The following is a 22,022-nucleotide window of genomic DNA, read 5'->3' on the forward strand; positions in this document are numbered from 1 at the left end:
GACTCCCGCTTTTCTGGTCATTTTAAAGGTGGGGTTGGAGGATGAGGATAAAGTCGGTATTAATGAAAAAGTTTATGCCTCCTTTTGTAGTTTTCGTGAAAAATGCCAAAATAAGGGTTGGGTTGGGCAGTTTGGGGATTTGGCAATCGGATCATCATTGCAAAAAAATGGCTAAATCCATATAGAAATATTGTTCTAAATTCTAATTCATTGTCAAAAATTATAAAGATATGGAAAATGTTATGAACTTACAATTTGAAAAAATAATAATGTGATAATATAATTAGTATTATTTCAATAATTAATAAAATAAATATTTAAATTAAATTTATATGATTGGGTTAAACTAATTGCAATCCTAAGTGGATGAGGGACAGACATAAGGTTTGACTCTCACGCCATTCTTATTACGAAAGAAAGCTATTTTGAAAGCGGTTACAACCTTCACGTATGCATCCTTAATTAAGATGCCTCAAAAAACACAACAAATAAAATAAGGTAGGACTTCTATAAATGGGTAGGATGCAAGCTAGATGTTCAATTTTATAGAAACTAGACCTACATTTATAGGTACCTTCTCAAGCAGGATGGACAAGCCCTTGTGCGGGAAGATTACTCTTTGGAACAAACACATGAGACGCCAAGGCTAGTCCAAAGAGCACAAAGGCAAGGACTCGCAACCCTACAAAACAAATAGAAATCATGGAGGTGAAGGAGAAACTTAGGATGCGTTTGTTTCGTCTGAAAACACTTTTAGGAAATTATTTTACACCCTTGTGTGTGTTTGGCATCTACGAAAAATACGGTTAAATGGAAAATCATTTACGCTTTTACTGAAAAATAAGCCACCTAAAGTGTAAATTCATTTACGGTTTGATTTTACCTTCAAACAATTTCCAGAAAACCACACTTGAAGAGAGAGAGCTCGAGCATGAGCACACTCCTCACGTGATCCAAAACCCATCTCTAAGCTTACCTCAGCCAAGCTTCGGCGAGCCTAGATCGTGTCGCCTCACCGCCCAGATCACGCTGCCCCACCGCCCACATCACACGCCGGCCAAGCTTCCTCTTTTTTCTCTCTTCTTCCTCAACGTCGCCACCATCTAGATCGGAGCCTTGCATCTCATTCTCGTCGTCACCACCCAAAACTAATCTCGTTCTCGACCCACCCAAGATTGATCTCATCGCCGCCGTTGAAGACCGATATCTCTTTCCCTCATCTCTCAATCTTTCTCTCTTTGATCTCTGATTTTTTTGTTGTTGTTGTGGTGGTGTGGGTGGTGGTGTGTGGGTGGTGATGGATTTTCTGATATAAAATTTGTTTGGAAGCTGAGAAAATGTGAAAATTTTGTAAGAAAATAGCATTTTCAGAATGTTACCAAACACTAAAAATCATTTTCTGGACTATTTTCCATTACACACCCAAACGCCTGGATTTTAATTTCCTTACGGGAATTCATTTTCCCCTGCATTCATTTTACACTCGGAATACGATTTGCATCGAACCAAACGCAGCCTTAACCCAATTTTTTATTTAGGAAGAAAGCCTAGGCGAGAAAGCAACTTGTCGAGCTAGAAGCACATTAAAGAGAGACCTCTTATTCACCTAAAAAAAAAAGTAGCGCCCTTAAGGAAGAGAAAAACCTAAATCTCTTACTATATTATCTATTAGAACTCGGATTGATTATAATAATTAATAAATTAATATTATATGATTAATGATATATCAAATTTTTAAAAAATGAACATGATAAAATTTATCATTTTCACTGTATCACTTGAAAATAGCTTATAGTATTATTTTAATAAGTCATTCTCATAATTTTTTTTTTGTAACTATTAATGTAATTAGTGAATAGAAAAGTTATGTCGATGCTCAATAGTGATCTTATGATAAAATAATATTGTTCTAACTTAAAAATATTGTACCCTAGATTAAATTTATTGTGATAGATATATAATAAAAATAATTTTAACATCTAATTGAGATTCATATGATAATAATTTTGATTGTGAGAGAATAAAAAAGTGATTTTATTATTATTATAAATTTACTGTGTTTGCCTGGCTGTGTAGCATTGTTGTTGCTAGCATTATTCAATGGTAATAAAAAAGCTTTGAAAAGCGCCAAATACTAAAACCACTATTCCTTGCAGGTAAGCGTAAGCCTCCGTGGGCAATGCTCTCAACATGTCAGTCAGCCCACCCACTTCCTCGGACTTTGTGTGGGTTTGAATGATCCACTCACACCCTTCATTGACCTCTCCCATTTCCTATACTACTATCCCAATCTTATTGGCATCTAGCATTTCCCAATCCAATTCATTGGGAGATCTCAGCCGTTGTTTTTGATGACCACCTATCAGTTTTATAATTCTTAATTAGAGCATCCGTAGCAGATAGTGTAAATATTATGTCATTTTACCACATCAAACACCTACTTTATTATTTTACCACATTATTTTACAACATCTCATTTATCAGATGTTTTATAATCTAATTCTATACATTAAAATAATATTTACTACACATTAAAATAATATATTATTCACTTTCCAAAAAAAAAAAAAAAACAACAACAGCAGCAGCAACAACAACCCACAACCACCACAGCCCACAACCACCGGCCACCCCCACAGATCAACCACCGACCACCAATATCAGCCACTGCTACCCAAAAAAAAAAAAAAAAAACAAACAAACAAAACTCAGACAAACACCAAAATCAGCCAACCGATCAACCCAAACTCAAACACCAATATCAACCCAAATCTCACAACCACCTGATCAACCTACCACCATCAACCAAAGTCAGCCAACCAGCAATAATCAAAACAACCAACCACCAAAAGAGAGAGAGAGAGATCGGCGAGATCGGAACGGCGATGACGATGTGGAGGATTGGAGTGGACGGCGATGACGATGTGGATGATCGAAGTGGCCTAGCCCATGCTGCTTGCGCCTCCGACGGCAATGACGATGGCGATGATCCGATCGGAGTGGCGATGTGGATGATCGGAGTGGCCTCGCCCATTCCGCTTGCGCCTTCGACGGCGATGACGATGGCGATGATCCGATCGGAGCGGCCTCGCCCATGCCGTTCGCGCCTCCGACGGTGATGACGATGGCGATGAAGACGGCGGAGGGGCCTCACCCATGAAGATTATCTGCTTCTCCTTGGATCCGATCGGAGTGTCATTTGTTCTTCTCTGTTGAGCTGTTGAGGGAAGCTTGGGTCTGATGGGAGAAGAGAGAGAGAGAGAAGAAATCAAGAGCTCAGACCAGAAGTGAGAGGAGAGAGAAGCGAATATAAAACATTATTCACTTATACCACATCTGTCCGTACCGTTGCAAATTTGCAACGGTACGGACATAAGTGGTATAATTTTAGCACATATACCATGGCTGATGGGAGCTGATTTTTGTGCTTGGTGTGGGATATGTGCTAAATTTTTAGCATTTAGCACATATCCCACATCTACTGTGGGTGCTCTTAGTAGTTAAAAAGAAAAGAAAGCAGAACATAATAAAATGATGAAAATTTATTAGGTAATTTATATGGAGGGGGTCTTATGTTGGGCGAGATCCACTCCTATGTGAAAGGAAAAACGTATACTCTTGAAGTATTCAGTAAGAATAAGATTTAGGTATAGTATTTAAGTACTGTTCCTTAGGTTCTATTTTTAAGATTCTGTCATGTGGATTTTTTTTTCATGGGATGAAAGTGTATTTTTTAGTTAAATAGTCATGTAACTAAATCATAAGAAGGGAATTTAAGGAATAACACCTAAAATACTGTATTTAAGTTTTGTCCATCCAAGAATATTCCTAAAACGAATAATGGAACTATAGGGTCACGGTCCGTAACCGACCGAAATTGTAGTTGGGTCAGGACTTGAATGGGCCCATACAATATCATTTGTAGAGAGTGGGATCTAAAGGCTAAGTCGTGTTTACCCGGCGATGGTTTTTGTTAAGATATTTAGGCATGGTTCAAGTATATTCGCCTCTGAAGCCCTTTCTCCTTTTTGTGGGACTGGAGGCCCCCCCTTTTAGGTTACATATTTTCCTTTTATACTCGCATGCATTCAATTTCTTTCGTCCACGTGTAGGGTCGACCCTTTCAAGATTGATACTTGTCCCATCAGTCTCAGACCTAAGTCGTTGAGAGTTGTTGATAAAGTTAATGGATAAGGCTCTGTTAGGCGCAGAGATATGCATGAGGAAGGTGGCAAAGGAAGCCTCTCTTAGATATTTTAGATTTCCCTTTAAGCATGTCCATTTACCGTTTTGCCCCTCTTCTTGGTGGATCTTTGGGTCAGCCGAGGACTGCACTGTCCTTGGCTGCTTCTCCGGGCCAATTGGGCCACACTATTCTTGAACTCTGGCCATGACCTTTTTAGGCTTAGGCCTTTGGACCCTTCATCAGCAAATGGGCCTGGCCCGTCAATTACTGGACCCCACAGGAACGTATACAATATCTTTATAATAAATTATAGGTGGCAAACGGTCATAAGTAGATTAAAAATTTAATGTTAGTGGTGTACACAAATTAAAACCAATAATAATTTACTATTTATAATTTGTTATAGAATTATCATAAATGTGTACTTCATTTTCTTACATAACTGTAGGTTTCACTAGTTAAATTTATGGTAGGACTCACAATTCATGTGAGAAGGGGAATACACATTTATAGTACTCCCGAAATATTCAATAATTTTTCATAAAAATATTATAAACATAGGCATTACTCATACAAAACTTACCCATCATACAATGAATGAAAGAGAGTGATGGATGAGAGTTATAACCTTACACAATGAACGTTCTAGCCATATACACTTAAAAACACATAATTATCTCTTTCCACTCGAAAGTAAATACGTGACTTTGTCCATAAATATGAAAAGTGAATGAAGGAAATAAGTGCACGAAACTTGTAAGCGCAATACTTACCTAAAAACATGAGTATAGGTGATTTTATTCATGGAAGTCCTATTATCACCGTAACCATAACAACTCCCTATTGATTGGAGAATTAATATCAGAATAGATAAAAAAAAAAAAAAAAAAAGAAAAAAAAAAAAAAAGAAAGAGAGAATTATAAATGTTCCCTTAATTTGAGTTTTGAGTTTAGTCATAACATGATGTTATATATGTAATACAAATTTATATATAATAATAATAATAGGTAAAACTGAGAGAAAATCTAATTAGATTTTTGTGGGGTCCAATAATTGATGGGCCAGGCCCACTTGCTGATGGAAAGTTCAAAGGCCTAAACCGAAAAAAGTCATGGCCCGAGCTCAAGAATAATAAGGCCCAATTGGCCCGGAGAAGCAGCCGAGGACAGTGCAGTCCTCGGCTGACCCAAAGATCCACTAAGAAGAGGGGCAAAACGGTAAAGGGACATGCTTGAAGGGAAATCTAAAATATCTAGGAAAGGCTGCCTTTACCATCTTCCCCATGCATATCTCTGCGTCTAACAGAGCCTTATCCTTTAACTTTATTAACCACTCCCAACAACTTTGGGTTGGGATTGACAGGACAAGTATCAGTCTTGGAAATGTCGACCCTACACGTGGACGAAGGAAAGTGAATGCAGACTAGTATAAAAGGAAAAATAAGTAATCTAAAAGGGGGGGCTGGGACGACTGGCCAAAAAAGAAGGGCTCTCAGTCTACCTCCAGAAGAAAGGCTCCAAGGGTGAAAGCGCTTAAATCACATTTGAACACCACAAAAACCCATCGCTGGGTAACCGAGGCCTAGCCTTTCGAACCCACTCTCTACAAATGATATTGTATGGGCCCATTCATGCGCGAACCCAACCTTACCGCGGTTCGTTGCGGGACGTGACCCTTGCATATATGGCATAATAAAGACATGCCCAACCGCTTGGGCCTTGCATGCTTTCATCCTCAGCATATCTAGTTGGATAAGTTCCCCTAAACATTCTTCTTTTGTGTAATATTTGACAAGATAGCAAACCCTAAATTGATATAAATTATTGGTTCCAAAGAAAATTGCATACTATGTTTTTTTTAAGAGTTAACGGACCGTTAACCACATAATTTTTTTTTTTACTTTTTCCTGATACAAATTTTGTCTTTTTTTTTTTTGTAATTCATGTCATTTTTTCAGTTTTGTAGATACTATTCAGAATTTTTGACTTTTTCTGACAATTTTTTTTTTTTTTTTTTTTTGGTTGCACTTAACCAACCAGCGGTGCTAGTTAACATTCTCTTTCTTTTAATTATAAACATAATAGAATTTCAAATCTATGTCGTCCAGTTTATGATGATTGTTCTTTACAATTAAATCAAAATACTAATTAGTTGATACGACAAAAGATTTTACTAGTTAAACTAATTAAAACTCATCATATAATGTGTTTTTAATCACATTATATTATATGTTTAATAGTCTAGTGGGCTTATTTAAAAACTTAATGAATCATATGATTAAAACAATGATAATTAATGGGTCATTTGAATTTTTACCAAATTGTTGGAAGTTTATGAAAATTATTACCATCAAATCATGAGCTTTGAACAATTTTCAAGGAAATTAATTCATTGGATAGCTAGGTCTTCACTCTTCAACATCATTATTTTGTTTGTTGTTATGTTCTTAATTTTGAGCACCTTTATTTGTTTTAAGAGCAGACTCACCACTAATATGGCATTGTGATAATTTATTAATTTATCAATGTTGTTTTATGTCTAGAATACTTGACTGTTTCAATTCTATTATGTCATATGATTTTAGTTTTATTGGTGCAACTGATGAGCATCGTCCTTGATAGCTGATACATCACTTGTGCATATTATAAATAATTTAAATCAGTTGACCTAGAAGTTCTGGAACACATATTTGCTTCGTAATTAATTTGGCCGGCTTAGAAAACTCTCATCTACTAAAACCAGAATAATAAATTGACCTTGGTCTTTGTTCTATTTTGATCCAAAGTCGGCAGAAACTAAAACTCGTATATAGAACAGAATAATACGTACAGAAGCAAAGAAGATGTGTCTTTATTATTAGCTTTTCCGAACACATGTATCAACTTCACAAGTTTGACTTCTCAACATGCAAACTTCATGACGTTAAAATGTCTAGTGAAACCCCAAAATGCCATACCCCTTCTTCAAATACAGTCGCAAGGCTGTACAAAAGCCAATTTTGAGTCACTGCGACTCCACACATGTCTCTGCTATATTGGGTTGGTGGGTTACCAAGTTACTCTTCGACCTATGGCCCGAAAAGACTAAACAAATATTGATTAATAAGTAGTACTAGTGTGCTTGTACAATTTAGGTAGTAATATAATAAAATTTTTGTGTAACTTAAAAAAAAATTGATGTCCAATGAATGAAGGCATTTAAGAATCAAATTATTTTTCAATTTTTAATAGAAGAAATCAAAATTAAACAATGAAATAATTATTTTAAAAATTTGCCTTAAGTTAAATAAAAGAATCTTGTCATGTGTGACTGAAATTTTTGTTAAAATTTTGAACTTCTAACAATAATTTAAAAAAGTGAGTAATTAAGTTTCAACTTAATATAATTAACTTAATAGTTAATAGTGCCACGAGGACTATTTTACTTGTTGGAATGAAATGTATTAGGTGTGCATAATAAAAAAGCAACGTGATATGATATAAAAATTGTATTATGCATGCATATGGTTGTAACCACAACATGTATAATATAATTTTAATCATATTATATTATAGGTTGGATTTAAGTTACACTTGGTGTAAGTTTAAGTAATGTTATGCCACTCAATATTTTTTAATTAGATGCGAATTTCGACAAATCCACCTTTAGATTACATTATTTTTGTATATTCTTCATGCTTGCAAAATTTAAAGATGATCAAAGATCAATGGCAATATTATCATTCAATTGTTTAAATTCAAATTTTTATAATTTAAAATAATGCATAAAAGATGAGTTTATGGATCGAATGATAAATTACATCCGATTGGCATAAAAATTGGCATGCATGTTAAGAACATAGAGAACATGTAATTCAATGGTGAGATTCTCAAAATATGAATTTTATAACAAATTATTGAGTGATGTAACATTATTTAGAGTTACATCAAGTGTAATTTGAACCCAACCTTATATTATATATATGATATAAAAGGTTTTTTTTTATAGCTTGATTATAAATATTAATTACTAGTGAACTAATGAGTCCAGTGGTTATGATATGATGTTGAAGGTGCTTTGCAGCATCAGATGTATACAATAGCTCAGATTTTGATAATATATGGGTAACGAGTGCCCTTAGGACACTTGTTAACAATCCATTTTAAGAAAATTTTGAAATCACTTTTATGGGAAATGAAAAACGTTGTTAAAACATTAATTATTTTTTTTCATTTCCCACAAAAACTTTCTTTAACTGGATTCTTAACCAGTGTCCTAAGTATACTCATTAGTATTTCCCAATATATATTAAAATAATTAGGGTTTATTAGCTATAAATTAAGATGGAGTACAACTTTTGTTCGCCAAAATGCTAATCTTCTGGCTTTAATCATCAGCTTGAATATTACGCAACAACGATGCTACGGTATTAGTGCCCTTTTAACAACTTGAACAATTTATTTTTTCTGTTCAACAACTTGAACAATGTATATAGTATCATTTTAGGGGGCTCTGCTTTCCTTTAATATCTATTGTGAGTTTCATCAAATTTGCCATTTTTAAATTTGGGTTTATTTTCCCAAGTAACGGTAAATTTACTTCTCTAAGTAAAAGGTTGCATTGAACTTCCAAACTTCTTTGCTTCTGGTTTAAACAAATGTGCCATAATATACACACAGATTACACATACCATAAATATATATGGTTAATGATTTTTCTGTATCTTGGTCTTGTCAATACACATACATTCCAAGAAAATACCCAAATTTACAAATCAAATATGATTAATATGGTTTATCTCTATAATGCATTAAATTATGTTCATAATTAATGTGAGTAAATTTGCAACTTGGTCACCCTTAACTCGTTTCAAGTTGACCAAGCATCACATGCATGCTAAGCCTAAATTAACTTAAATTTGATCCCAACTCTCTACTTAAATTAAAACATTTTTATATTAAAATTTTTTTACTACTGCACCAATTAAGGCCTTAAGGGGATTCAAAACCCCGTTCTCACTCATCACTTCATGGTTCATGCATATAGTGATAGAGATGCCATTTGGTTGAATGGCCATTGACCCCTAATTATTTAATCCACCCTAGACCTGATATGCTTTAACTTCTCAATTTATGGTGCCTATTGACTTAATCTCTTGGGTTGAACATAGTGGGGATCTGCAATAATATGATAACTTTAAGATACTATACCGTTTAGCTTTTGTTTTTCTTGCTCTAGAAATTTAATTGATCTAAATGAGCATTCTAATATCTATCTTGCATACATTTATTTAGGTATTCTTTATGCATTGAAGACCAGATCAATAGGTTTTCCATTTTACAAAAAACCATAGCTTGTTTGGTTTGAAATTTTGAAATGATGTGTTTATTTTTATGGCTTTAGCTATCTTATCTATGATACTTTGGATCCTTTTGATTTGTATTAGATTAGACAAGAACATGGATTGTGCGAACATATACTAAGTCTCACATTAAATGTGTAATAGATTGATCGGAACTATATAATCTAATTAATTCTTTTAGAATATATCAAAAATATATTATAAAATCATATTTTAATTGTAGGGTTTTTCTAAATACCATTTGAAATTGGAGTAAAAATGTTTTTTTTTTCCTTTTTTTTTTCTGTACTTTTTGTCTAAATAATCTAATAAAAAAATGAGATAAAGAAATAGTTTTAAAGATTAATCTAAATGAGCACTCTAATATCTATCTTGTATTCATTTATGGGGTGTTAGGTATATGCACTTAAACAACAGTTTTCAGTTTTTAAACAACATTACACGTATTTTCACACATTTTTTCATCCACACTTATTTCCAAAAAATATAAACAATGTTACCAGAACAACCTTATCAAACGGACCTCTAGGCTTTCCAGTTTAAAAAAAAAACCATAGCTTATTTAATTGAAAATTTTGAAATGAAGTTTTTATTTTCATGGTTTTTAGCTACCTTATCTAGATCCTTTTGATTTGTATTAGATTAGATAAGAACATGGATTGTGCGAACGTGTACTAAGTTTCACATCAAATGTGTAATAGATTGATCGGAACTATATAATCTAATTAATTCTTTTAGAATATATCAAAAATATATTATAAAATCAAATTTTAATTGTAGGGTTTATCTAAATACCATTTGAAATTGGAGTAAAAATGTTAGTTTTTTTCCCCCCTTTTCATTTTCTGGACTCTTTGCCTAAATAATCTAATAAAAAAATGAAATAAAGAAATAGTTTTAAAGATTAACGAAAGATGTCTAACTTAATCGAGAGTTGGATATAGGGGCTAAGTTCATGTTTGTCATTGAAACTTACTAAACTGTTTAATTAGCTCAAACTAACCCTTTTTCTTTGTCTGATATTCTTGACATTTCCATGGCCATGAAAGACAATAAAGAGAATTCTGGAAGGTACATCACAGAATTTAACAGTGCAATCCGTAATCATAATTCATACCTTCCGAGTTCTAGAGTAATAATAGTATGTAAAATGTCCATTGGGAAAAATCTAGTGCCATTTTCACAAGTTGGAGAAACTATTTGTACAAGGACTGCATCAAGCCCATCAATCCATCTTCCATAACAGGTAAAAAGCACATTCTTTTACAGGGAAAATGAATTTTCTGCTTGCCAAACAGTCATTAATAATCACTGGTATGACTGACTGAACCTTATAATTGCTGGTTCCAATCATCAAAGATAGGGGTCACTGCTCAGGCTGCCACCCCATGTGCCATGTGGCTTGTCTTCAGGACAAATCACCAATAAGCTTTTCTGGTTCTCCATGTGAGCCTATTAGTCCACTTACATGCCTATAAGCTCACCCTATACTTCATATTTTAGAAACCTAACATCTCTCTCTTTTGTCTTCTTCTCTGGCCTAATAAATATTACAACATATATCTCACATATAAAAAGCATGCAGACCCTTTTGACCTATCAGTGTCCCTTTTCTCATTTAACCCACATGCATTTCAGATCTGTAAACCCCACTTCATCCCCCTTTTTCGTAAATACAATCTCACCACACCCATCAGACTCACTATTAAATTGCAAAAGAAAATCGGGTAATCTTTGGGACTTAAATCGAAAATTTTTATGGGACTAAATTAGATTATAATGGGATAATTTGTTTGCCTGAACAATATATAATCCATTATTTTTTATGGAATCCTAACATTTTCATTTTAGTCCCAATTTTAAATGATTAAATATAACAATTGGTAGTTTGTGGACACATGTGATAGGACCGTACATAATTGACGATGCACAGGATCGTCAGCAAGAGTGAGCAGATGGAACCCTTTGTAGTGCAAGAGAATACGCTTAATGATGGTCACCGGTGTGGTGCCTGCCACAACGTCTCCGATGCCAAAGTTAGAAAGACAAATAGAAATTAAGAATCGGAATATGCACTCAAGATGTCAGTATGTGTATATTGTACCTTTTGTTGACTCTGTGAGAGTTTTATACCTGCGGCGTTGGGGGCTAGCCGTTGGGGTGGTTAATGTTTTCTCAAGTAACGCCCCTGGTCCAGTAATGAGACTTTTAAGAGGTTCCCAACGGTCTGCTGGATTGATTTCATAACCGCTCAGGTCATTGATTGATTGCGTTGAATGACTCCCTTCCTTCGTCAGTGATGATAGCTTTCTTCGTCGTTCCAGAGGACTTCGTCAAGGATACTTCCTTCGTCATTAGTGTTACCTTCGTCTATGAGATGTAGCATCGTCGTTCCCATCAGTTGCCCCCCAGGTTCTGGGGTCGTTGGTGACGTGTCATGATGATCACAGAAGATGAAAAGTTTTTCTTGTGACTCTTGGGGTTCTGTTCCGCTTTTAATGCTTAGTGGCGGCGCTACACGCAATCATGGCCACGTGGCGTGAGATGATCTGGGGAATTAATGGTCTGACCCTTGGGTTTCCCGCTGGTTTTCCAATCGCTTTTTGGCCTAAGTTTAAAACTTCTCTTTTTTAATTTTTCTTTCACTTTTCAGAGAGCAAAGACAGAAAATTTCTCAGTGATACTCTGAGACCTCCTTTCTTCTCCGAATCACCTTGCGCTGTGCTTTTGCTGTTTCCGCCATCGGAGGTACGTTTCTCTTTCCTTTTACTTCTTTCCTTTTCTTTTGCTACAGCATAATTTTTGATTATATGTTTCCTTTTATTTCTCTTCTGTTGTTGGTCTCTGTTTTTCTTTTTTGGGGATTTAGTTTGTACCGTATTTCTCTGCCCTTTGATTTCTGCATTTCCATGGTTGATAGTTTGGAGGTTAGGATAGCTTGCCCATTGGTTTCCTTCCTTTTTGCGCGTCTAGGGGGGTCTTTGGGTACTTATCCGTTTTTAGAAAATTTTGTGTTTGAGGGCAATTGTCTGAGCGTGGTTTTGGGCGACTTGTTGCCCTTGCTTCATCAATCACTAAATTGGTTTGAGGGTTTAGCAAGGAGAGGGTCAATGTCTGAGGTTAGGTCTAGTGACCTTGAAACTGGGCTGTCATCTAGTGGCGACCCGGCTGAAGGGGATACAGCCGTCTCTGGCCTTCGGGAGGTTAGGGCTTTTTACGCCCTTGGAGAGGTTTGTGGTCTGGACGCCGAGACCGTAAATAGGTTCAAGGATAGGTTTCAATTTCCGTCTAGGGTTCGTGTTCGTCTACCTAGGGAAGAAGATAGGGCCTGCCACTTTTTCCCAGGTGAAGTATGTTTTTACGAGTCAACTTTTACTTGCGAGCTTAGATTCCCCGTCCACCCGTTCCTGATGGAACTTTTAGATCACTTTGGTATTGCCCCCGGGCAGCTCATGCCTAACTCGTGGAGTATCGTGATCAACTGTATGCAAATATGGTTGGCCTCCAACGGGGATATGATCAGGATGGCTGAGTTCACTTACTTGTACCGTTTGAAAGAATCCAAGGAGTGGGGGTATTATGAGTTAGTCCCTTGGGGGAGAAAGACTAGGATCGTCAAGGGCTTGCCCTCGTCCTTCAGGTATTGGAAGTCGCGCTTTTTCTTTGTGTCTGGGGACGACTTCGAGACTCAATCCAGCAGTGATTGGGGTGATATCCCGAGGTTGCTCCGTCGGTGGGGAACCCCGACCTTAGGTGCGTCAGTATTTTCTCCCCATCGTTTAATTTTGCCACCTTTGAGGTTCTGGTTTTGCTAACTTCTTTGTTCCTTTATTTGGCACAGTTAAGAGGCGGCCTGGGCTTAAGAGCCGATATAAGGAACGTATCGAGACTGCGATCGGGTACGCTGAGACGATTGAGAGTTAGGACGAACTGGTTGACCCCCGGTCTCTTGCATTTTACAACCTAGGTCCCGACCCGTCTCCTTACGTCCTTCGTCATCTTGGTATTGAAGGCAAAAAAAGTAAGTATTATCCTCGTCAGTGCTGATTCTTCTTGTGTACTTAAGCATTTTGATAAGCATTTTCTTCTTGCAGAGATGACGACAAAATTTAACAAGGACATGTACGCAAAGATGAGATCGAAGAAGGACGAACCGCTGTCCAATTTGGGGAAGAAGGTCGTGCGCGTGACCGGGAAGGGCCCTGCTCCCACTCCCCTTAGTGTCGTTCCTCTCATAGCTCCTGAGGCGACGAGAACTGCCTCTCCTACTGCGTCAATAGAGGAGATCGCTACTCCCGGCTCCAAAAGGCAGCGCCTGGCTGACAAAGGGAAGGAGAAGGAGAAGGCTGATATTCGTCCGTCCACAATATGGGACGACGAAAGGTTGGCCGTGGACAGGGCTCACGAGGTGGTCACTCCAGCGGACCTAAGGGCTCTTTCAGACATGTCTTTGAACGACATAGCTTCTCTTCATGTTCATAAGCTCGTCCAGGTACGGAGTTCTTCCATATTTTCCCTTTTCGCTCTTTTTTTTTTTTTTTTGGCTGACGACTCTATAACTTCTTTCAGGTGTTGGGAGAGAGCCTCCATATTACCACCGAGTATCTCACTCAAGAGGCCAAGGTGGCATCTCTGACAACGCGGATGGAGGCCCTGGAGAAAGAAAACTCTGATCTAAAAAAGAACCTGATAACCTCCATGGACGAGGCAACCTCGTTGAAGGAGAAGGTTAAAATACTGGGAGACGACCTCCGGGTTGAACGCAAGTTGACTCAGGAGAAGGATGAGCAGCTTCTTTCAGCCAAGGAGAAGCTTGCAACTATCGCTGCCAGGTCGGTGGAGGCTTTCCAGACCACTGACGAGTACAATACTATACTCTTCAGTTGGTATTTTAAAGGCTTCGAGCTTCTTAGGAGATATCTCGTCAAGCATCCATCTGGGGTGAACATGGAGAGCTTGGATCTGGAGGAGGTAGATAAGGAGATGGCCTTGGACGAAGCGGCTCAATCTTCTGCCCCAGAGGGTGATGCTCCAGAGCCTGCCACCGACGCACCTGCTGTTGAGGACGTTGCTGCTGATGCCTGATCTTGGCACTTGGAAAATTTTTCTTTTTTGTTGTATTTTTGGTGGACGCCCTTCTTGTTTTGGGCCCCTTTTTCTCCTTTTTTTTTTTTAATCTTATTTCAGAACAATCATTTATTTTGGAAACGATGTTAATTACCCAGTGGTTATGGGTTAAAATGAGGCATGCTTACCCTTAGTAGATAACTTATTTTGGCGATCTTGAGCCATGTTTATTCGTCGTCCGTTTGCTGACTGTTTTGACGATCTTGAGCGTATTTTGAGTGTTGTTTTGATTTGATGTATGGCTTTTCCCTTTTTCTCCTTTCCTCTTTATGTGAATTCGTCACGAGGGCTTTTGTCACTTGTATTTGCTGTAGGTTGTGTATGTAGTAATTTATGTCCGTCCAAGCGGAACATAGTCACTTAACTTTTATCACCATGGGGTCTTCGTCAGTAACTTACATCCCTCAAGGCGGAATCTTGTTACTTAGTTGTTTATACCCATTACTTGGGTCGTCAGTAACTTACATCCGTCAAGGCGGAATCTTGTTACTTAGAGATTCATACCCAATAGGTGGGTCGTCAGTAACTTACATCCGTCAAGGCGGAATCTTGTTACTTTAGTTGTTCATACCCAATAGGTGGGTCATCAGTAACTTACATCCGTCAAGGCGGAATCTTGTTACTTTGGCTTTTTATACTCCTGGGGTTATCTTTAGTAACTTACATCCGTCAAGGCGGAATCTTGTTACTTTAACTTTTTATGGGCCTTATGGTTGACCAGTATTGCCTGCACAAAGACATCAGAAGAATAATTTTTTTATTAATCTTAAGAACGAATGCATTCGTCAATTACATTTACTCATGATACTTCTTTAAATGCTTGATGTTCCATGGCCGCGGGAGTTTTTTTCCGTCTAGGGTTTCCAGATGGTAACTTCCTTGTCTTGAGTAGTGAGTGACACGGTAGGGCCCCTCCCATGTAGGGCCCAATTTTCCTTGAGTAGGGTCTTTAGTTGCTGCGGTGATCTTACGCAGGACGAGGTCCCCTATGTCCAGTCGCCTGAGTTTGACCCTTTTGTTGTAATACTCGGCCATCTTTTTTTGATACTTTGTCATCCTACTAGATGCGTTGTCTCTTACTTCGTCTAGACAGTCCACGTTCAGTCGCAATTCGTCGTCATTGAGTCCTTCTGTGAAAGTTCCTAGCCTGATGCTAGTTACTCCAACCTCTACTAGGATTACCGCTTCTGTGCTATAGGTAAGCTTGAAGGGTGTCTCTCCTGTCGGGGTTCTGGCCGTGGTTCTGTAGGCCCACAGGACGTTGGGTAGTTCTTCTGGCCAGGCACCTTTTGCTTCGTCCAGCTTGGTTTTGATAATTTTCAGCAGCGTCCTGTTCGTCACTTTTGTCTGTCCATTCGCCTGAGGGTGCCCTGGAGATGAGAACTGGTTTTTGATCCCAAGGCTTGAGCAGAATTCCCTGAAGCCTTGATTGTCGAACTGCCTTCCATTGTCTGATATGATCGTCGAGGGAATCCCGAACCTGCAGATTATGTTCTTCCACACAAAGTTCTGGATCCGAGCCTCCGTGATCGTTGCTATGGCCTCTGCTTCAACCCATTTCGTGAAATAGTCAATAGCAACGAGAAGGAATTTTACTTGACCTTTACCTTGAGGCAGAGGACCGACGATATCGATTCCCCATTGTGCAAATGGCCATGGGGAAGCTACGGTCGTCATTTTCTCTGTTGGAAGCCGCTGCACATTCCCGTATCGTTGGCATTTGTCGCACCTCCTGACGATCTCAGCAGCGTCTACCTGCATAGTTGGCCAAAAATATCCTGCCCTTACCACTTTGTTTACCAGGGATCTGGAGCCGGCATGATCGCCGCAAATTCCTCCGTGTACCTCTTCCAAGATGTATTTGGCCTCTTCCTCGTCGACGCACTTCAAGTAGGGCATAGAGAAGTCTCTCTTGTACAAGAAGTCATTCAGGATCGTGAATCTGGCTGCCCTCTTCTTGATCTTTCTGGCTTCTTCGGTGTTTTGGGGTAGGTGCCCGTCCTGGAGGAAGGACATTATGGGCGTCATCCAGGTGTCAGTGCTCTGAATGGCGAAGGTTGCAACTTCGTCGATACTAGGGTGTTTTTGGACTTCCATTGCGAGGTCCGTGCCAGTCCCTTCTTCCTTTGATGACGCTAGCTTTGACACTTCGTCAGCCCTCATTTTCTAACTTCTTGGGATTTGTATGAACTCTACTGTATTGAACTCCTGAGCTAGCTGTCTTGCTAACTTGAGGTACTTCTGCATTCTTTCTTCTTTTGCCTCGTATTCTCCCCTGATCTGTCCAATCACTAGCTTTGAATCACTTTGGATCAACAAATTCTTGGCATCAAGTGCTTTCCCAAGCCTCAGTCCCGTCAGTATTCCTTCGTATTCGGCTTCGTTATTGGTGGCTGGGAACCTTAGTTAGACCCCATATTTCAGCACTTTTCCGTCGGGGGTGGTTATAACGACCCCCACTCCCCCCTTCTTTTGGGCTGACGAACCATCAGTCTGTATTATTAGTTTATCTGCTTCGTCGGTAATCATGTCTTCGTCAGAGGACATGAATTCGGCGATGAAGTCCGCCAGAGCTTGTGCCTTGATCGCTGTTCTGGGATGGTACTCGATGTCAAATTGACTAAGTTCAATTGCCCACTGGACCATTCTCCCTGCTGCTTCTGGCTGGCTCATTGACTTCTTGATTGGTTGGTCCGTCATTACGAGAATTGGATTTGACTGGAAATACTGCCTGAGCTTGCGCGAGGCCACTATCAGTGCAAACGCAATCTTTTCGATCCTTGGGTATCTGGACTCAACCCCTTGGAGAGCTTGACTGATGTAGTAGACCGGGAGTTACTTCTTGCCCTCTTCTCTAATTAGAGCTGCACTTACTGCCGAGGCTGACACCGCCAGGTACAGGTACAGGTTTTCTCCTTCTTTGGACGGGCTTAGGAGAGGAGGACTGCTCAGGTATTGCTTCAGCTCTTGGAATGCCACTTCGCACTCGTCGGTCCAAGCAAAAGCCTGCTTTAGTGTCTTAAAGAAGGGCAGGCATTTGTCTATGGCCCTAGAGACGAACCTGTTTAAAGCTGCTATTCTTCCTGTGAGTTTTTGAACATCCTTGACGGTTTTGGGTGAAGCCATTTCAATGATAGCTCGTACTTTCTCTGGATTCGCTTCTATTCCTCTTTGGGACACCATGAATCCCAAGAACTTCCCCGAAGCTACCCCAAAGGCACACTTGCTTGGATTCAACTTCATCTGGTGTTTTTTGAGGGTCGCAAAAGTTTCCTTTAAGTCGTCCAGATGTGTGAGCTCTTCCTTGCTCTTGACGAGCATATCGTCCACATACACCTCCATGTTCCTGCCAATCTGTTGGCTGAACATTTTGTTTACCATTCTCTGATACGTAGCTCCAGCATTTTTTAGCCCAAAAGGCATCACCCTATAACAGTAGAGTCCTTGACTTGTGATGAAGGCTGTCCTCTCCTGGTCTTCTTCAGCCATCTTTATCTGGTTGTATCCTGAGAAGGCGTCCATGAACGTCAGCAACTTGTGTCCGGTAGTGGAGTCCACGAGCTGGTCTATCCTTGGTAGAGGGAAGCTGTCCTTTGGGCATGCTTTGTTCAGATCGGTGAAGTCTACACACATTCTCCACTTTCCGTTTGCTTTCTTTACCAGGACGACGTTGGCGAGCCACTCAGGATAATATACTTCCCGGATGAATCCAGCCGTCAAGAGTTTGGTTACCTCCTCTGCAATTGCCTGATCTCGCTCTGGGGCGAAGGTTCTTCGTCGTTGCTGAACGGGCTTCCTGCTGGGATCCACATTCAGCCTATGCTGGATAACTTCTGGAGATATGCCTGGCATGTCCTCGTGACTCCATGCAAAGACATCTAGATTCTCTTTAAGGAACTTTATGAGTCTTATTCTCATCTCTGGGCTTAGCGTCGTCCCTATCTTGGTCGTTTTGCCCGCATTTCCTTCTACCAATTCCATTGTTTCCAAGGTCTCCATCCCGTTTTCCTCTTTTTCTTCAATCGTCCACGTGTGGTTTTCCTTTCCTGCCAGTACGGCTTGATAGCATTCCCTTGCCAGAACTTGATCACCTTTAATTTCACCCACGCCGTTGTCCGTTGGGAACTTCACCTTCAAATAGTAGGTTGACGTTGCCGCCTTCCACTTTTTGAGGGTGGGTCTCCCAATGATGACATTGTAGGACGAGGGACAATCTACCACCAGGAAGTCTACCTGTTTGGTTAACTGCGATGGGTAGGTCCCTGCCGTCACTGTCAGTGTCACTATACCCCTGGGGTATACTCTGTCTCCACTGAAACTAACGAGTGGAGAGTCAAAAGGGCGAAGCCTTTTTGGATCTAATCTCAGCTGCTGGAAGGCCGGGAAGTAGATGATATCAGCTGAGCTCCTGTTGTCAACAAGGATCCTTTTGGTATTGAACCCTTCTATATTCAGTACTATGACCAGGGGATCGTTGTGGGGCTGCTTTACTCCCCTGGCGTCTCCTTCAGTGAAGGACAAGTCTTGGTATGTTCGTCGGTGCTTGGACGGAGGCATGGTGTGGACGCTGTTCACCTGTCTATGGTATGCCTTTTTGAGTGATCTGAATGAACCTCCTGAGAATGGTCCTCCTGTGATCGTGTTTATCTCCCCGATCACTTTACGTGGAGGCTGTGACGGATGGTCGTCATCCCGAGTGAAGGATTCACGCTGGGTCCTGTTGTCGTCTCTGAACTTGCTATATTCTCCTTTCTTTACATACTTCTGCAACTTCCCTTTCCGTATTAATTCCTCTATTTGCTCCTTCAGGTCTCTGCAATCTTCTGTGTTGTGGCCGTGGTCTCTATGGAACCGGCAGTACTTGCTCTTGTCACGTAAGTTGGGGGATGAGTGTAATGGCCTGGGCCATTTGAGGTAGTGTTCGTCCTTGATCTGCGTGAAAATCTTGTCAACAGGCATAACCAAGGGAGTAAATTTTACCGTCCGAGGATTTTTATCGTCCTTCCTCCTATTCCCGTCACTGTTTCGACGTTTTGGTCTGTCTTGCTTTTGCCCCCTACAGTCATCTTCCCTCTTGACCTTGTCTCCTGGCCTTTCGGTATCTTTTATGGCAGCCAGGGCATCTTCCGCGTTCATGTACTTTTGTGCCTTCAGGAGCATCTCCGCCATTGTCTTCGGAGGGTTCTTTGCAAGAAAGGCCACGAGGTCTCTGGATCTCAACCCTGCTTTGAAGGTCGTCAGCTGTACCTTGTCATCAGCTTCGTCTACTTCCAGAGTTTCCCGGGTGAATCGCTTGACATATGACCTCAGAGTCTCCTTCTCTCCCTGTCTTATGGTGAGTAAGTAATCTACTGGCCTCCTGGGGCGCTGTCCCCCTATGAAGTGGCAAAGGAAGGCACTGCTCAGCTGATCGAAATTGTCTATGGACGAGTTTGGCAACTTAGTAAACCATTCTCTTGCAGCTCCTTTGAGAGTTGTCGGGAAGGAGCGACACAATATCTCGTCAGGTGGTTGCTGAAGACCCAGAGTCGTCTTAAAGGTATTAAGATGATCCTGGGGGTCCTTAAGTCCGTCGAATGGCTCTAACTGAGGCAGGTGAAACTTCGACGGCACGGGGCATTCAAGTACTGCGGCAGTGAATGGCGAATCCGTAGCTCTTACCATTTTGTCTACGCTTCGGTTCGTCTTCTCTTTGATAGGGCTCCTTAGTTCATCCATCTCTTTCCTCATTTCTCGAAGAAGATCTGAGTTCTATTCATCCGGAGTTGCTGGTCTTCGGGGGGTTTCCCTCCGTTGACTATCCCCTTCTTCCTCCATGTTACCCTTGGACCTATTCTCTTCCTGTTGAGCTTGTTGAACCTGCTGGAGCCACAGCTTCATTACCTGGTTCTGTTTGGTGAGTTCTTCAATGGTGGCTGCAAGGGCCTAGACTTGCTGGGCCAAGGCTGCTGAGTCTGGGTTGGATTCCATCTGAATGCAGAGAGTTGATGGGAACTACGTTTTCAGGTATGAATCTGGAAATAGCGTCCCCACAGACGGCGCCAAACTGATGATGCACAGGATCGTCAGCAAGAGTGAGCAGATGGAACCCTTTGTAGTGCAAGAGAGTACGCTTAATGATGGTCACCGGTGTGGTGCCTGCCACAACGTCTCTGATGCCAAAGTTAGAAAGACAAATAGAAATTAAGAATCGGAATATGCACTCAAGATGTCAGTATGTGTATATCGTACCTTTTGTTGACTCTGTGAGAGTTTTATACCTGCGGCGTTGGGGGCTAGCCGTTGGGGTGGTTAATGCTTTCTCAAGTAATGCCCTTGGTCCAGTAATGAGACTTTTAAGAGGTTCCCAACGGTCTGCTGGATTGATTTCATAACCGCTCAGGTCATTGATTGACTGTGTTGAATGACTCCCTTCCTTCGTCAGTGATGATAGCTTTCTTCGTCGTTCCAGAGGACTTCGTCAAGGATGCTTCCTTCGTCATTAGTGTTACCTTCGTCTATGAGATGTAGCATCGTCATTCCCATCAATAATTATTTTTATGATCTGTCAAGTTGATCAATTGTGATTAAAGTAACATCGCATCTATAAAAAAAAAAAAAAAAAGTAACATAAGTTTTTATTGAGTCAGTCGCTAATAACAGTTTTATTATATAATAATTACAATGTCAATCATGTCAATAATTATAAAAAATAATTTAACATTACATCTATTAAAAAAAGAAATAACATAAGTGTTTTTGAGTCAGTCGTTAATAACAGTTTTATTATATAATAATTACAATGTCAATCATGTCAATAATTATAAAAAATAATTTAACATTGCATCTATTAAAAAAGAAATAACATAAATTTCTCTTGAGTCGCTAATAACAGTTTTATCATATAGTAATTACAATGTCAATCATGTCAATAATGGAGCTCTAAATTTTTTATGGAATGGTAAATTTTTTAAGTGAAAGGTATTTGGACCCCATCCTCCTCATCTTCCATGTCCTGATTACGTGAATGTGGTGAGTAGCACATTTTCCAAACCTGAAACTCCCACATGTTCTCTCACCGACCCTCTTCTTCTGCACACATTCCTTAATATCCTAATGGGTTAAAATAGATTTTTAAATCTCTCTGTATTCCAACGTATATGAAAGAAGATGACACAGTAAACTTTGTCTCCACACTGACATATAGCCAGGAGGGCATAGTGGCAAGCAAAAGCCTAATCAAAATTATTCCTTCTTCCTATAGAATTTTAGGCTACCTATATCATTTTTGGTTACCTTTCTTTTCATTCCAACCGACGGTCTTATCATGAAGAACCCAACACAAATAGGTGGCAAGTAAAAAACTACTCTCATATGAATATTCAAAC

The 22,022-nt window shown here is 39.7% G+C and overlaps 1 protein-coding gene across 1 annotated transcript; it reads left to right on the forward strand.

Moving 5' to 3' along the window:
- The first annotated feature begins 13,418 nt into the window (after positions 1 to 13,418).
- On the forward strand, positions 13,419 to 14,671 carry LOC126709091 (uncharacterized). The gene is made up of 3 exons (XM_050409179.1): positions 13,419 to 13,549; positions 13,623 to 14,020; positions 14,098 to 14,671. The coding sequence occupies exons 2-3, from the start codon at positions 13,625 to 13,627 to the stop codon at positions 14,611 to 14,613; spliced, it is 912 nt and encodes a 303-aa protein (XP_050265136.1). The 5' UTR covers positions 13,419 to 13,549; positions 13,623 to 13,624; the 3' UTR covers positions 14,614 to 14,671.
- Positions 14,672 to 22,022: the final 7,351 nt, after the last annotated feature.

This window comes from Quercus robur, chromosome 12, assembly GCF_932294415.1.
Source record: "Quercus robur chromosome 12, dhQueRobu3.1, whole genome shotgun sequence".
Classification (NCBI taxonomy): Eukaryota; Viridiplantae; Streptophyta; class Magnoliopsida; order Fagales; family Fagaceae; genus Quercus; species Quercus robur.

Excerpts from the sequence above, each read along its gene's own strand:
- LOC126709091 (XM_050409179.1), top strand. The coding sequence starts at position 13,625 with ATGACGACAAAATTTAACAAGGACATGTACGCAAAGATGAGATCGAAG. Across the intron at positions 14,021-14,097 it reads ATGTTCATAAGCTCGTCCAG|GTGTTGGGAGAGAGCCTCCA; the intron begins GTACGGAGTTCT and ends AACTTCTTTCAG.